Consider the following 14,287-nt stretch of genomic DNA (forward strand, 5'->3'; position numbering starts at 1 on the left):
GAGGTGAGCTCCACCAGGGACAGACGGCTCCCCATTTCCTTTGAGAAACAAACTCACAGAAACCACGTCTGATCTAGCCCGGGTCTTGGCTGCAGAAAACACTGGAAGTTTGCTCTATCTTCCATGTCCTCTGATTCTGTGACCATCCAATCTAGTGCAACTTTCTTAGATCCGTCCTGGCTAGTGCTTCGCCAGCTGGAATTGAGATTCTTCCCCTCAACTCTATCTTGTGCAATAGCAGGATAATCTGCGCTCACACATTTATAATCTAAATTCTACTAGTCTATCTATGGTTCTATTAAATATATATATATATATATTATTCCACAGGAAGGTAAATAATTAATTGAAGCAAATGGAACTCTTAACACTAGATCTCTACATTCTTTTTGTTTCCACCTTTGGATAGTAAGTATGTTACACGGAATATTTGGCTTCGTATCATGGAGACATTTCAATACAAATGCACGGCATGCATGGCTTCGGTTAAGAGCCGCGGTTTCATTGTTTACCAGTTTTGATTATTTTGCAGTCGAGTTACCTAGAGGTTGAAAATTGTCGTCAACTTTCATAGAATTAAATATCTCAGAGGTAAAAGACTTGGCTAACTATGGTTCTAATGTCTACGAGTAGTGTTGGGGGAGGGGAGGGGCAGGTTGGCCGGGGAGTTCGTCAAAGCATTCTTAATCAGCAGGGATGGGACTTGAGGAGAAAAATCGGGCTCTGCGCCTCTTGACCTTGGACACACTTAGGAAGTGAGTCCACCTTGATGTCACACCTTGGCAGCAAGTGGGATCGAGTGGCAAGAATGACAAGATACGCTTTCTCCACATCTTTTGACTGCTTGAACAGCTCGACTGCTTCTTCCCAACGCAGATACACGAGAAAGCGGGCTAGACTGCCAGGTGGTTACAAACATGACACCAACCAGTGCCAAGTGAGTGCTCATACATAAAACTCACGCCCAGGAACCTGGAGGATGCCTTTCTTTTGACATGGGTAACCCAGCACGCCAATTATCCCCAAAGAGGTGGCCTGGCACAGGGTCTTCTTGGAAACATCAAGAAACCAATATGATGAAGGCAACGTGGTTACCTATTACTCCAAAGACCATGGCCCAGGGGAAGGTACCTGGAGCACAGGCCTCCAGTTGCTCATTTTCTTTGGAGGCGTTGAGTTCCATCCTCTTCCCAACCACCCCTTTCCCCGCCTGCTTAAAGGGAACAGGGCCAACACCAATGTAAATCATTTTGGCTCCTGTTCTAATTTCTGAAATTCCTAAAATATCTGTGCAGCCCACAAGTATGTCCTCTCGACTCTGCTGTTATTCAGCAGCTTGCTGCCAGTGAGGTTTGTGTTTTTTATGATTCCTCTGGTATGTAGGACAGTTTCACAGCCTAGATAAGGTAAGTACAATGCTCGATATGTTCACATAACCCCATACTTCAAAGCAAAGCATTTGGTCGGATAAGCAGTGTGTAAGCTCTTTCGGCTATGCCATTAATGAGGGTCAAAGTCCGTAAGCTGCAGATCTGCAAAGGAACGTTCTTTGCACTATGGTGTGCTCATCTGTTTCTTTCTCATTTGTTCCACTAGAATCAGTTGCTTCAATTTGTAAACAATTAACTTTACCACCCAAAGCTGCACATAATGATAAGATGGGGGGAGGGAGGGAAGGAGGAGGATTACAAACACACATCAAAAACTAGGATAGTCAGTCAGTCTTAAACAAATAAAACAAAACAAAAACGAAAAGACCTGCAAACAAAAGCGATACTGTTAAAAAAAAAAAAAAAAAAGACAAGAAGGAACTGGGAGAAAATGGAACTACCTGTATATAAATTAGGTGAGCAAAAAAACAGTGATACGGGTAGTCTTAAGAAGCAAATATATATACAGTCAATTTAACAGTGTTTACTTCTCTGGATTGTTCAATAGTGTCAAAAAAGGAAAGGTCTATTGAAGTTTCACTATACATTGCATTGATTGAACCTTGGAGTTTTATGAAAATAGGGGCCTCGCTTGGCAATGTCTGCCAGTCTTCCTCGCCCCTTTCTTTGAAATGCCTGCCCCTCTTTGCCCAGATTGTTTCCTGACCACCGGAACTCGGACGGGGTCCTCTATGTTCTTCCCGGATACGCATAAACCCCTCCGCGAGAGCCCCGTGCGCAGTGAACCAACCGTCTGTGGTGCGAGGGCATCTGTGTTGCCAGGGACTCCAGACTGACCAGCCAAGGCTGGTGTCGTCCCAGAAAAATCAGGTCTGTCCACCTCCCGTCTCGGCCGCTTCTGCTGGAACGGATCTCACCCCCCAGATTAGAAGATGTACAGACTTCTAATTCTACAAGCCATCGCCCCGGGGCTAAGGAGTGAAGATCTTTTCAGCCACGCCACCATACGGGATGCTGGGCAGAGCCGGCCTTACAGTTTCGTACTGGGGTGTACGGATGACAGCTGAGAAGACGGGAAGGCGGCTTGAGGGTTTATAGCAGCTAAAGGGTAAATGCTGTTGTGCAAGAGGTCCCCGTACGAGCTTCCGACCGGCGTGGCCGCGGCCAAGTGTCTGTACAGCTGCTGGGAGTTGGTGGGCGACGTGAAGATGCCTCTTTGCATCACGAGCGAGTGGAAAGCCAGGGGCTGCATGAGCGGGGAAAGCACAGTCTGGTTTTTCAAGTACTGCAGAGAGTGGGAATACCCTGCCGGGAGCCGGGAGCTGAGGCCCGAGTTACACAGGCTCCCGGAATACAAACCTGGGAAGATCGGGGACGAGAGGGGCAGCTTGTGGCCTTCCGAGGCGCCCCCCGCACGCCCCCCGTGGGCCGCCTTGCCGCCTTCGCTCTCCTGCTCGCAGGCCTTCTCCTTCGCAGACACCTCTTTGGAGGGGTCCAGGGGGGACACGGCCCGGGCCTTCTTCCCGGCGATCACCAGGTCCAGGTCCTCCAGGCTGCGCTTTATGGGGCGCGCCGCCCCGATGTTCTGCGGGCTCATTTTGCGGTGCAGGATGGGGTGCACCATGCCTTCCATCTTCCTGAAGTTCTCCAGCCTCACGTGGTGGGGCTTTGCCGATCTCGAGAGCGCCTCCTGGTATTTCTTAGGAGCCGCCGACATGGTCATGGGGGACACCCGGCAGGCCTTGGGGTGACAGTCTCGGCTGTGGCTGTTGAGGACCTGGAACTGGGAGGCGCCTTTGCTCTCCTGGGGCCCCGGGGCTGCGTGGGCCAGGCCCAGGACCTTGCCCGTGGGTTTGTGCGGGTTCTTGGGGAGGCTCAGGTCCGTGGGCTGATCGTCCGTGGTGGCCTCGGCAGTGGCCGACTTCTTGTCCTGCAGGTGCAGGGACGAGAGATAGCCCCCGTGGAGCTTGTCTTGGTGTTTGTGGGAAGAGAAAGAACTGTTCTCCGACTCCCTGTACAGGTGGTCCCTGCACGGGTACTTGGAGGACTGCTCGTTGTGAAGGTGATGCTCCGTGTGTCGGTAGAGGCTGTGGAGGTGCGGGGAGGAGTAGAAGTCGGCCAGGAAGCTGGGCATGTGGGCGTGGGGGAGCGCCCTCTTCTCCAGCAGCTTCTCCTTGCCCTCCTGGAGCTCCTGCTTCAGGACGTAGGAGTCGGCGAGGGGGCCGAGGTGGTGCTTGGAGAAGCTGCAGCGGTGGGGGTCCGATCGGCTCAGCTTGTCGTGCTTGAAGATGTCGCCGATGCTCTTCCTGTCCTCGGAGGGCTTGCTGCGGAAGCTCTGCACGTGCTGGATCACCGAGGGCCGGCTGACGGCCGCGTGGTCCGCGCTCTGGCCGTGGTGGGCCTGGGCCAGGCCGGAGCACAGCTCGTCCCTGGCGATCAGCTTCTTCTTGCTGATCAAAGGGGGCGGCGAGCCGTAGGGGTAGCTGCTGGAGAGGCTGGCCCCGCTCACCTGGGACAGAAGCTTTTTCTTGGCCAGCGGGGACATGATGCCCGGGTTGCCCCTGGAGTAGAGCAGCGGCGTGTAGTTGAGTCCGTGGTTCTCATTCATGGGCCCCGTCAGGTCTTTGTCCTTGAACATGTCGAAGGACTGGACCACCAGGACCTTCGGGGTCTGCTTCAGCGCAGTGTGGATGTCGTCGCTGCCCAGCTGGTCCACCTTCACGGTGCAGTTGGCGATGTAGTCTGCCATCGGGGGTGCCTTGTCATCGTCCATCTCGCTCTGGTTCGCCAGCGGTGGCTGCGTGGCGGGGAAGCCGGGGAAGGTGGCGTCTTGGGGTCCGTTTTCAGGGCTCTCTGTGAAACGGCAGGGCTTGGGTTCTGGCTTTGAGTCGGCCAGAGCCCTGGGAGAGGTGAGAGGCTGCTTGCCAGCCCCCGGGTCCCGGTCGGCGGCCGAAGAGGCACTGGGGAGCGGAGGAGAGGGGCCCTTGTCTCCCGCCTCCTCTGCCATCTTCTCACTGTTGGCACCTTGGTCTGCTTTGTTCTCCTTTTCTGGGTCTGCTGTAGATGCCAGGGGTCTGGCTGCAAAATCCTGGTACCCTTCCATTTTCTTCTTCACGTCTGCTGCAGGGAGAGGCTCGGGGATGCTCTTCTGGTTTAAAGGTTCTTGCTCCTTCTCTTGCTCTGAAGAGACCTGATAAGATATGGCAAGACAGTCAGAAGGAAGCCAAGGGTATTGACATGTTTTGCTATGAACTAGAATATTACACGCAGCAGTATTTCTTTAAAACAGGCTTGTCAAACAGTTCACATCGTTTCGGGTAGAGCTTTATCACTCCCTGATCATAGTTCTAAACAAAGAAATCTAAATTACAGAAACATTAGGGGAAATATGCATATTCACTGTAGTCCCTTAGGAGACACTTATCAAAATATCCAAGTGTTATGTACTGATGGTATACAATCATATCACTCCTTGAGTCTAATATACAGTTTAATTCTGAGGTTGTCTTCTTGTCAAATCAGTCAATTATCCAAATGGGTTTTAAATTACATGTTGTGCTTTATGACACTGTGGAGAAGGATTTTTTTTTTTTTTTAAGCATCTCTCTTTCAAATATCTAACCACCTCCATGTCAACAAACAATCAACAAACTCCCTGACACTCCCTGCCGTTGACAGAGCGTATCTTGTCCCAATGTGTCCAATTGGAGGCATAAAATCAGTGATGCTTAAGTGTTTTTAATTTCTACTCCGTGTCATGTGACATGCAGATAAGCTGAAGTATTGAAAGACGATGGAGATGCAATATCGGCCTGACTACCTGAGGGACAGGAGGGCTCTAAGTCCTTCTAGGCTACAGCAAGCTACATTTCCATGAAAGTTGAAAATGAAGTTGTCAAAATTCAGGCAGTGAGCGCCAGCACAAATACTGCTTCTCTGTTCAGTGAAATCAATTGTGGTCAATGAGATGGATGCTCTTTATGTGTCCCTTTTCATAGAAGTTGCGGGCACAATTCGACCCATTCATTGCTTTATGTAGCTGTGCAAACTTTGACCTTTGAAGGTCATTTTAACTTTCCATCTGTGACCCAGCCAACGGACAAGCTCTTTTAAACCTCCTGTCATTCTGTCCTGACATGTCTTAGTGGAGAATAGTCCCAAAACAGTTGTATTGAACTGGTCTTCACCCCCCCCCCCACCCCACCCCACCCCACCCCAGTCTCATCTCCATGAACATTGTTCTTCTTTGCTAAGAAAAGAAGTTTTGACCACAGTAGCATTTTCGGGTAAGACTGGGGATACTGGTGTAGGGATGCATAGGGATAAAAATTTTAAGGAATCACATCCATTTAATCAATATTTCTTCTTAAGTCCACTTAAAGATATCCCTGGGTTTTGTTTTTTCTTAGATTTGTGTTATACCTAAGAACCTGTATCTTTTTTTCTTTTTTTTTCTTTTTTTTTTTTTTTTGTACTACCAGTTGCCTTTTCAGTACAACTATCATTACTTGTTCTACATTAACAGCATCACTGGTCTCCTGAGCTTTTTCATTACAAGAAATGCAGAACAAATGCGTACAGCCAAGGAAAAAGGCAAATTGCACTTGAATGTCAGTTCCTGATGGGACAGGAATTTGAGGTGGAGCTATCAAGGATACTCAGTTCCAATGAACTTTCTATGACCTAGACCTTCAGTTACATGGAGTTCCATGATTTCTATTGTAAAACAGGTTTAGGAGGTCTTTGAAAGCTAGACAGAAAAAAGTAAAGGATGGAAATTTTCTGATCTGCCCTTAGTATTTTAAGTGCATCTTCCCACCAGGCAACTTGCAATCCAATCCAATTACCTGAGAATATTGGGTTTGACGAGAAGGGCTTTATTTATTTGTTTGTTTGTTTGTTTAATCCTCACTCAAGGATATTTTTCCATTGATTTTTCAGAGAGTGGAAGAGCAACGGAAAGACAGAGAGAAACATCGATGTGAGAGAAACACATCGATTGGTTGCCTCCTGCACGCACCTGGGCCTAGGCTGGGGAGGATCCTGCAACTGAGGTATGTGCCCTTGACCCGAATCGAACATAGGACCCTTTGGTCCACAGGCTGATACTCTACACACTGAGCCAAAGCGGCCAGCAAGAGGAGAGCTTTATAAGCTCTCCTGTCTCTACTGAGTTTACTACTTTATATTGAAAACATCAAAAATGAAAAACAATTAAAACAATGACAATAATAAAATCCTGACCCAAAGCTCCAGGCACATAATTAGTGGGAAGAAATATACCTGGACAATAGTACGGGTCTATGTTGGAGGTGGGGAACAATTCTTACTTATAAAGGTCAACCTTGAAGAAGGTATGAGATTCCAGGTAGTTTAATAATTTTTTTAAAAAATTGATTTTAGAAAGAAAGGAAGGAAGAGAGGAACATCAATGTGAGAGAGAAACATCGATCAGCTGTCTCCTGCACATGCCCTGACCAGGAATTGAACTGGCAGCCTCTTGGTGAATGGGATAAAGTTCAACTGAGCCACACTGGCCAGGGCAGATTCCAGGTAGTTTAGATAACTTGATCATAATAATCTTTGATACTCAATTCACTAACAGCTCCCTGAAGGGGACTGTTGGGACCCATAGGACAAAGGCTTGAAGGGTTTCCATGGCCTGCAGGTCATCTGGCTCCACACCTGAGGTCATCCCGTCAGCTGATGGGCTCAGGGCACAGGCTGAGGATTCTTCCCACAATTTACAAACCAACCATTTTAAACTTCGTCCCCAAAGTGGAGCCGTTCAAAGGTCAGTTCAAAGGTCAAACTGGTCCTCAGTTTGCTCCCCGGTGCTTTGGCAATGCTGTACATATGGTATCTAATAGAACTCGCTGATCCCAAACCCGTAATAAATCACCAGGCCAACAGGGTAAAGGAAGAATGGAATGCAAGCCTTCACTTGGAATTTCCTTGCTTTTGGCTATTTGTGTTGCAAGCTTGCAGATATTTAGAAATCGCTGCATCACCTCTTCTCCTCCACCCCCCAATCTTTTTAATTTCTAGAGCTTTAAGTAATTGTGAAACAAAAATCAAATTTCATCTTCGTATTAATATTATCTTCTTACACAGCATTCAGTGGGGGTATGTTGAATTCCAGGGAAGAGATTGTGGTGTTGTGTTGTGTGTGTTTTAAACCAGTGTTTAATTAGGGAGTCTCTTATGTGTTCATTATAAACTTGATTTTTTAGGGGGTGTTTAATATCAGCAACGAAATTCCCTCTGGGGTTGAATCTTAGAACATGCTGTCTCCAAATGTGGCTGCTAAGTTTTTTTTGTTTTGTTTTGTTTTTTATTATGGGCAGCAGGGTTTTTATTATTCATGTTGAAACAGAGCCCAGATCAGCCTCCATGACTGGCTGTGCGCTGACATTAATGGCTTCTACCAAGGAGCTGTGGGGGGCTGCGGGTAGCCGGGGCTTGTTTTAAAAGGTTAGAAACTACCTGTTAACATGAGAGATAATGATGGTTTCAGAGGAACCATTTCAAAATTTCCTCATAAATAATATGTACTTAAGATGTTTCTAAACTGGTCTCAACCCAAGGCTGCTGCACACAGGTCCATTAGGGAGACAAAGGCATCCCTAAAGTTTCCAGGTCCATCCTGCAGAGACATCAATTTCAACAGCCCTGCCTACTAGGCCCCGCGGAGCACTTTTAAAGTCACACCACCTCATCAGATAGCCTGGCTGTGAAACAACAAAGCCATAACTTTGATGTCGGAGTCCCCTGGCTTCTCAGAGCTGGAGCTCTGGCTCCTTCTCTCTCAAAGTCGGTGGACGCTATCCGTTTTTTACAGGATGCTCGCATCTTTCTGGTTCCTATCGTGGGCCTATCCCATTCAATACAATGGACTGCCTTTCAGCCCTAGAACAAGCGGAAGGGGCCACTACTGAGGGAACAGTGAAGCTGAGATGATTTGATTTCTCATTGTAGCACTGCAACTGTGTAGGGTCTCAGCTGTGGGTGTAGGTCTCAGCTGTGGGTGTAGGTCTCAGCTGTGGGTGCAGGATTTGGGAAACCCTGAGGCAGGACACATCCCGGTGGTATGTCTGGGGAGGAGAGCAACTCACCTCTGAGGCATCCTGGAGCTTCGGGGCATTCTCTTTTTCTTTCTTGCTCTTGGGGATTTCATGTTTGATGCGTTTGGTTCCCGATACTTTTGCTTTATTCTCATTTTCCTGTGAACTGTTCTCCTGTTTCCGAGGTTTGATTGGAGGCAGGGGCTTGTCTTCCTCTCCTTTAATAAACCTTTCATATGGCAGGATTAATCTGAAAGGATATCAGGAGACATGATCAATCCGGGGATGATTAATCAGGCAATTCCATTAGCATCAATGTTATGGTTTATTTTCTTTTCTCAATACAAGCAATTTATTGTGTGACTTTATTTCCAGTGACACCAATGCTTTTCTAGAAACTTACTCCACAGTTACCTCCCTACTCAAAACCAGTGCCTACTGACTTACATACTTCTTTGCAAGATTGCTCTCTGGCTCTGTAAATCTATACAACAAGGATGACAGGGGAAGCATCCACATTTACATCATCATCGCTGTCCATGGAACCTGGCTAAGTGCCAGCAATGATATCACAACAATAATAGCAATAATGATAGCAGCCGTTTACTCATCATTCTGCCCACAACTATTTATTGAGCACGGACTATGTGCCAGACACTGCTCTAGGCACTAAGATGTACCAGCAAACAAAATATTCAACACCCGACCGCATGAGGCTTATATTCTAGTATGTACTAGTATCTGCCCTAGGTACATAATATATATCATTTCATGTAGTTTACATAACATCCCCAGGGAGTAAATTACCATAATATTTATTATAATCATACCAATGATAAAAACGATTACTATTATTATTGTTAACGGATGAGACAACAGACAAAAGGTTAAAGAATTTGCCTGAGAGTCACACCAGTTGATAGAGGTAGAGTCTGAACAACTTTTGCCCATCTCCAAAGTTTATATTTTTGTCATGCCAAACTATAGACTGGACACTTAAGATAAAGACCTTAATGCAGTGGTTCTCAACCTGTCTAATGCCAAGACCCTGAAAACACCATAAGACCATCGGAAAACATAGATATTTACATTACGATTCATAACAGTAGCAAAATTACAGTTATGAAGTAGCAACGAAAATAATTTTATGGTTGAGGGTCACCACAACATGAGGAACTGTATTATATGGTCCGGGGCATTAGAAAGGTTGAGAAGCACTGCCTTAATGGGAGGCTAGCACAGCTGTCTCACACAGCAGCTCTGGGGGGCCGGGGGAGGGGGTACAGAGAGGGAGGTGACCCCAGCAGGAGGTGGGGTTTAGGGGTACCAAGTAAAAGAGGGCCCCAGTAAGAAGGGAGGTGGACAGACCACTCTGGCCATAAAAATCAGAGGGCTGAAAAAAACTCAAGCATTTTAATTACATAACTTTTTTATACAAAGTACATAAAATTGCTCTAAAAAGAGAAACATCAAACGGCTCTAGTTTTAATCTGTTTCCCCTTTGCGCCGTAGCTCTTGATCTGAAAGGGAAAAATAGCTGATGTAATTAAAAGGGATGGATTGCATTACAATCTCAGTTTCAACTTCAGTGATTAAAGTTCTTATAATGCATTTGGTATGATTAATGACTCACTGTGGGATTAATACAAGACTCAGCCTTAAAAATATGAACTTTAATACAGCCACCATAATTTGTTTTAAATAAGACAAGTTGACTCAATGAAGAAAATGTACTTGGCTCATAAACAACATAAATCTGTTCCAATATCGGGAACCCTAATTATTTTTTAAACTCAGACTCCCAGGCAGAAACTTCTTTGGTGTGGATATTTGCTGGCAATCCTGAAATTGGTTTCTAACTACGTCATTTGGATCTCAACGACTTCCACATACACAGCCGTCCGGGTTTGCGAGTATAGACATGGGGGCATTTGTGATCACAAGATTTCACCCTTTAATAAAATACCATGCAGATGATGGGGAAAATCAAATCCCTTATTTATAGCATAGTAGGCACAAATTTCATTTACTGAGCATGCTCGGACAAGGTATGTGCAAGGAGGCGTGAATAACCGTTGTGAGCCCTACGTCTGGCAGTGGGCCAGCCATGAAGATCAACTTGGCCCATGGGGAATAGCTATCTTCAGATCCCATTACAAACTGAGTTTAAACATGTTACAGCTGCTAAAACTGGAAACTGTTCTCTCCATGTAGACTTACTAAAATAATATATGGCTGCCAAATACCTGCTTCCCACTGTAATATTACAGTTAATGTTTATGTAATAAAAAGCATAACGAAGCAGAAGAAGAGGGGGGGGGGAGCCATCTTGTTCAGACTTGAATTTATTTGTCTCACCTGTAAAGTCCCACCATCCTCCCCAGTTCCTTTTATCTGCGTGGTCCTGCCAGGGACGTGGTCCCCCTTTGACATCAGCAAGTGAGGGGGGGGGGGGTGGTTTTAATCCGGGAGCAAAATGCATGGGATGTTTTAAATTGGAAAGAATATTTTTAATTGACTTCAATGACAGCGTATTTTTTTTTTTATTGTTGGGGCAGATAGGTCTGTTTTGCTTTTGTTTGGTTGCCACGGGAATCCAAGGAGCACTGAAGTCTGGCTATTCCAGTGGTTACCACCCTTCTCCCAATTCTATTCTCCCATTGAGATAGTGATGCCATGGGAGACCCTCTCCTGGGAGAGGATGACAGCATCATCTCTGAGTGTGGGGAGAGGGGCTGAGCAGAAGCAGAGACTTGGGTGGAAGAGACACCCAAGGGGGGGTCCAAAGGACCCCTCACCTCCGGTCCTGACAGTCCTGGGCCAGCCCAGCTCTCTAATTGGGTGCTAAGGAGGCTGTAATTTCCTTATACAAATTTGCAAGTTCAAGAGGCAGGGCAACATTTCCATTTCATTTCTTTTTTTCTTTTCTTTTTCCCCCCCAACTCTTCACTCAACTCAGCAGCTGGCTGGCCGACAGCGGTAAAAAATACATTTCACTTTGCTGGTCAAAGGCCTAAAGCCAGAAGCAGGAAATCTGGAATTAAATGTTTCTTGTATCTGGAAAGAGGCATGACTAAGGTAAAACTGAATCCAAACATAAGCCCTGCTTGTTCAAGGCTTCCAAAGGGAGTGTGTGTGTGTGTGTGTGTGTGTGTGTGTGTGTGTGTGTGAGAGAGAGAGAGAGAGAGAGAGAGAGAGAGAGAGAGAGAGAGAGAATGTGTGTGTGTATAAAGGTCAATTGAGTGTGTTGTTTTTTTTTCCCTTCCTAAATCACTGAAAGATAATTATAGTGGCTCAGTGAAAAAAAGGCTCCCAAAATAAAACAAGAAAGGCAGCAGCTAAAAGGAAACCAGCAGAAATATGACCAGCTAAGCCCCTGAAGAACAGGGCATGGTCTCGCACGGCACCCAAACAATCGCTGTTCATGTAGGGATTTCCGTTTGCTGCGATTTTCACTGAATGTTTTTCAGTCATCCTGTCAGGGTACAATACAATTACCCCACAGGATGTGATCTTATCATCCGATTATTAGAGGTTTTTACAGTCTAAGGGAGGGAAGCTATTATAAGTTTCTGAACATTTAAACGTTTAACATAACATGCGATAGCATTAAAAACAGGTTAGCCAATAGAAGGTCAACATTGCCCAATGCAGGAAGCTGAGGAGGTTCGGACTATATAAAGAATGTAGTATAATGCAGCATGCCTGTGCCTTGCAGATGATTATGCCTCAGACATTTGTAGTACAACACAGATTCAATCAGTCTCCAAACTGCACCGATAAAAGCAAAAAGGCACCTCAGCCCCCCAAAACTCATTATACAAGGAGAAATCTTTGCATGGACTGCAATGCTGAGAACGCAGGCTGCGTGTAAGGTTGATGGAAGTAATGGGGAAAGAAGCAATATATTCATTAGAATGATCCCCCCCATGATCTCCATCTAGTCTGAGAATTGAAAGCTGGGCAGATAAATGGGTCTTTATTATTATCCAGATTTCACATTTCAGATTAGCAAAATGCTTATTTGCGATGCCATTAATGGATCTGAAATAGGTAAGCCATCCTGTATTAAAAAATAACATCTTGCCATACACATAAGATTTGTAGCAGCATGAGATTTTTTCCCCCCTAGGAACAATACAAGAATAACATTTTCCACCCCAAAGCAGAAACAGTAGGGGAGCCTTTTGCTATCAAGGAGATTCTTATTAAATTTAGTCACTGTGAAAAGCAAGATTTTTTTCCCCTCCTGCTTCTTTGCTTTCTTTTTTAAATAAAGACAACTTAAAATCAACCCAAATTAAAATGAACAAATCAATGGCATTATAACCCTGATTTATTGGCGTCTGAGCCACTAAATTATCATCCTACATGAAATTGCTGGTTTGTAAAGATTTCGGCTTTGTTAAATCTCAAGTTAAATAATGGTGCTCAGTGTACTAGGATTTTAGATCTGCCTCATCTGATATTATGAAAAATTCAATACATTTCTCTGCAGCTGAAGTCAGGGGTCAGCAAATCTATTACTGTAATGTAAGTAATCTGGCAACCTGCCAACTCTTTCTCCCTTTTATTATTTTTTTTTAAACGCCGAGGCAGATAATTTTATATTTACAAATTCCTAGGCCTTTCCTCTCTTTCTCAGCAAAAAGCAGCAGCGTTGCTTGCGTTTGAGAAATGGATACCCATCCATGTCCTCAACATTTACATTTCATACAAAAGAAGAAAAGACCCTTCATCTTTATTAGGCAACAGTCCCCTCCCCTCCCCGAGGGCAGAGGAAAACTAATGTCACATCTCATCTGCACGAGTAACCGCTAATGTCTCCCATATTGATTAATGCTGGCGTGGAATGACTGAACTTTTGGGCCAAAACATTTAGTAAACAGTACTTAAGAGGAGAAATGAGAATCCATCTATTTATAGAGCTCTGAAAAATGATATTTTAATAATGTTCTGGAACTGATTCAATCTGGAGAGTGGGGGAAAGTAATGGGGAGGGGGGGGGGTGTCTTTAGTTGTACCTCACCCCAGTTACTTCATAGGTTCTCTTACAGAATCAAACCAGTAAGATAAATAAATAAATATCCAGACCAAAGACCTGCTGGTGACTGGGAACAGGATATTTTGGGGGCAGAGGAGAATAAAGTTAGCATTCGCCAACAAAATGGTGGGAGAATGCAACATGGATTCTGTGCAAAAGACTGGGCTCGCCCAGGAGCTACCAAGGATCCACTGTAGCAAGCTTTTTACAAAGAAAGTAGGTATAAATAGCATCATTTGTACCCTGGCTGGTTTGGCTCAGTGGATGGTCCTGGGTTCGATTCCAGTTGGGGGCACATGCCTAGGTAGGAGGCATGTACCGATCCATGATTCTCTCTCATCATTGGTGTTTCTATCTCTCCCTCCCTTTCCCTTCCTCTCTGAAATTAATATATATATATATATATATATATATATATATATATATATATATATAATCTTTATTACAAAGATTACTATAAATACAAATGATGCCATATATATATATATATATATATATATATATATATATATATATGGCATCATTTGTATTTTATGCCAGGATAGCCATGGCTATCCACCACAGAGCATGGACACTGGTCTTCAGCAAAGCTCTGCCCTGGGGAAACACCCTGCTCACCGGGGGCTTCCTTACTTGCTCAAAAGGCAGCAGAAGAGGAACAAGAAAACTTTTTCAAGGTTAATTCCACGTGCCCCTGGAAGGAGACAGACTCATTTCTTAGGCCTGTTGATGATTCTGACACCTATCTCCATGGTCCTGGAGCCACTGTGACCCTAACTTAGCAAAGA

The 14,287-nt window shown here is 45.2% G+C and overlaps 1 protein-coding gene across 3 annotated transcripts in view; it reads right to left on the reverse strand.

Annotated features, from left to right (window-relative positions):
• Window positions 1–632: 632 nt before the first annotated feature.
• The window catches only part of ARID5B (AT-rich interaction domain 5B), a 177,974-nt gene continuing 164,319 nt past the window's right edge, over window positions 633–14,287 (reverse strand). For all 3 annotated transcript variants that reach the window (XM_084903951.1, XM_084903952.1, XM_084903953.1), the window contains 2 exons: window positions 8,507–8,705; window positions 633–4,581 (listed from right to left, as the gene is read on the reverse strand). In XM_084903951.1, the coding sequence (XP_084760077.1) occupies window positions 2,422–4,581; window positions 8,507–8,705 (2,359 nt within the window). In that variant the 3' untranslated portion in view covers window positions 633–2,421. The remainder of the gene's footprint in view (window positions 4,582–8,506; window positions 8,706–14,287) is intronic.

This window comes from Pipistrellus hanaki (assembly GCF_964339955.1).
Source record: "Pipistrellus hanaki genome assembly, chromosome: 14".
In the NCBI taxonomy this organism is placed as follows: Eukaryota; Metazoa; Chordata; class Mammalia; order Chiroptera; family Vespertilionidae; genus Pipistrellus; species Pipistrellus hanaki.